Source organism: Vombatus ursinus, unplaced genomic scaffold (assembly GCF_900497805.2).
Source record: "Vombatus ursinus unplaced genomic scaffold, bare-nosed wombat genome assembly UNPS02005315.1, whole genome shotgun sequence".
Taxonomy (NCBI): Eukaryota; Metazoa; Chordata; class Mammalia; order Diprotodontia; family Vombatidae; genus Vombatus; species Vombatus ursinus.
Window position 1 is genome coordinate 16,773 of NW_020945093.1, and position 2,865 is coordinate 19,637.

General features: G+C 44.5%; 1 protein-coding gene across 1 annotated transcript; it reads right to left on the reverse strand.

Moving 5' to 3' along the window:
* Nucleotides 1-1,585: 1,585 nt before the first annotated feature.
* On the reverse strand, nucleotides 1,586-2,517 carry LOC114032462 (olfactory receptor 2AP1-like; the record flags this gene model as incomplete). The annotated part of the gene is made up of 1 exon (XM_027847776.1): nucleotides 1,586-2,517. A coding segment is annotated over exon 1 (932 nt), but the record flags the coding sequence as incomplete, so codon positions are not given.
* Between the last annotated feature and the right edge of the window lie 348 nt (nucleotides 2,518-2,865).

Sequence of the window (2,865 nt, forward strand, 5' to 3'; positions counted from 1 at the left end):
GTGGCCATGGGAACAAATTGTTCTCAATCATCTGTTCCATGGGGGGAAATCTTCATATACCTGAGGTAGACATCCTCCTAACTCACAAATGGGTTTGAGGCCTGTTGGTTACCCTCACTCTGGTTTATCCAGCGTGCCAAGATGTGTGTGGCTAGGGTGTGGCCGCTTCACATGCTCCTTGGAGTCACACGTGAAAGTTGGGTGAAAGGTGGACGCCGAAAGTGGGTGAGCAGCCCTGAACAGGGCTTGACAAGCTAGTCCTCCTGGAACACCCCACACCCCACTTCTTCATTAATTAGCTGAGGAAGGACCTTGGAACATGGGGTACCTTCCAATTCTCTCAAACCCCTCATCTATTTTTCAGTTCTTGAATGACTCAGGCCACTCTTTGGGACCATTGGCACCCATTTGTTATTATTATTTTCTCTTGGCAGTAGCAAAATAGACTTTAGACTGTCTATAAAAGAAGGATCCCTACTGAAAAGCAATACAATGTATCATATTTAAAGATAACCCTCCCCCAACTGCGTATGTAGCCTTCCTTGTCCCTATCTCTAGGGAATTATCCATTTCCTCCTTAGAAGCTTGTAGGTGAGGTATATTCAGATTAAACTGAGATTTTTTTTCTCATCTGGGAAGTGATTTTTAAACAGACATTTTAAATGACTCATGGCACTTTTTGTTCAAGTCCTCAAAAAAAAAAAAAAGAAAAGTCTCTTCACTTCTTTGGGACTTGGGTGTTTGTTTTGTAAAATCATGATGTTGGGCATCACGTCTTTAACTTGCCTTTCCAATCCTGTAATATGTTATTCCTCTTCCAGCACTCTTTGGCCATCTTCACATTCCTCACACATAGCACTCTTTTGTCTTGTGCCTTTGTACTGGCTTTCCCCCACCACAATTTCACCTTTACCTTCAGTCTTTGAACCCCCAGTTTCCTTCAAAGTTCAGCTCAAGCACCATCTTTACATTTTTTGATCTGTTTCCCTCCCTGCCCCACCTCTAGTCTCATGACCTTGTATACACAAATACAGGCGCAGGAACAGACACAGACACAGCCACATACACGGACACACAGACACACTCACCCTGTACCCTCTGATAGAATAGAAGCTTCTTGAGAACAAGGACTGTTTCATTTCTGTCTTTGTATTCCCATTGACCAGCACAGTGCCTGGCGTGTAGTAGGTGCTTAATAGATGTGTAATGATAGATGATTTCCATGATTTCTTCTGTGTCTAAGTCTATGGATCCTTACGCTAGTTGGGGAGGTTGTGGGACATAGCTTAGCTTTTCCATACTTACTATGCTGACTGTGCTCTGGAAAGTAGAAAGAGCCTCTGTCTGGGAGAGTCAGTTAAGAAGGATTTCTTTCACAGACTATCAGGGCATTTTCCTCGTGTTTTAGAGGTAATCTGAACTTTCCAGGTGTGGACAAGAGGAAGCATCTGTGGCCTGATCTCTTTAGAGCCTACTTTTTGGTCCCAGGTGCTGTGGATTTGTTCTGTGGAGGCCACTCCACTCTGTTATAGGCAACATCCATAGCCCAAAAGTAGAGACACCTGCTAAGTTGGGCTCTTCTTACCTGTTTTGGAGTCGAGTAAACTTCTTAATTAGGTCCTTCACCACCTGCTTGACTTGCTGGTTCCTGAGGGTGTAGATGAAGGGATTCATGAGGGGGGCAATAATTGTATTGATCAGTGACACTCCCTTGTTGAGGTCAACCCCTTTGCCTGGTGAGGGTTTGACATACATGAAGAAACAGCTGCCATAGCACATAGACACAACAATAACATGAGAGGAGCAGGTGGAGAAAGCCTTCCTCCTTTCCTGGGCTGATGGGATTTTAATGATTGTCCGGATGATTTGGACATAGGACAGGGTGATCAGCACCAAGGTGCCGAGGAGGGCTACCAAGGCCAAAGTGAAGTCTACTGTTTCCAGTACCTTTGGCCCACTACAAACCACTTCCATCAGAGGTGTGTAGTCACAGAAGAAGTGGTTGATGTGGGGATCACAGAAGGGGAGGTGGCTGGTCAGGACCACAGGGACAATGATGAAGGAGAAGCCAGCTAGCCAACAGGTGAGGATGAGCTGTGTGCAGATTTTGCTGCTCATGAGGGTTGGGTAGTGAAGGGGCTTGCAGATGGCAACGTAGCGGTCATATGACATGGCAGTGAGGAGGAAAAATTCAGTGGCCCCCAGGAAGATATGGAAGAAGTCTTGAGTGATACAACCAGCAAAGCTAATGGTCTTGGTTCCTGTGGCAATGTTGACCAACATTTTGGGGATGATGACTGTCTGGAACCAGATCTCTAAGCAAGACAGGTTCCGGAGGAAGAAATACATTGGGGTCTGTAGGCGGGTGTCCAATAGTGTTAGAGTGATAATAGTTAAGTTACCAGAAATAGTTACCAGGTAGGCTAGCAGCAGGAGCAAGAAAATTACCACCTGCAGGTCCTCAGTATCTGTCAATCCGTGGAGGACAAACTCAGTTATTCTGGTTTCATTGCCCATCGTGGGCTTTGGTCATTTCCCTATCATGTACAAACATGGGACAAATGAGACAGGTCAGAATTTTTCCCCCCACCACTGGGAGTATTTATTTGTTTGGACTATCAACACCAAGATCTACAAAAAACAAAAAGAAAACCTTCATTAAATACAGGACAAAGAAATCCCAACATTAACATTGCTCTTTGACTTCTCTGTGTAAATTCTGCAGGATGGAAAATATAGTTATCCTTTCCACATTGCGACTTTCCCCATCATGGTTTTGATATATCATGGGTTGGCATAAGAAATTAAATGGGAATTTTATGGGAGTTTTGCAAGGCCAGCAGATGATAGAAAAAGTTTAGGAAC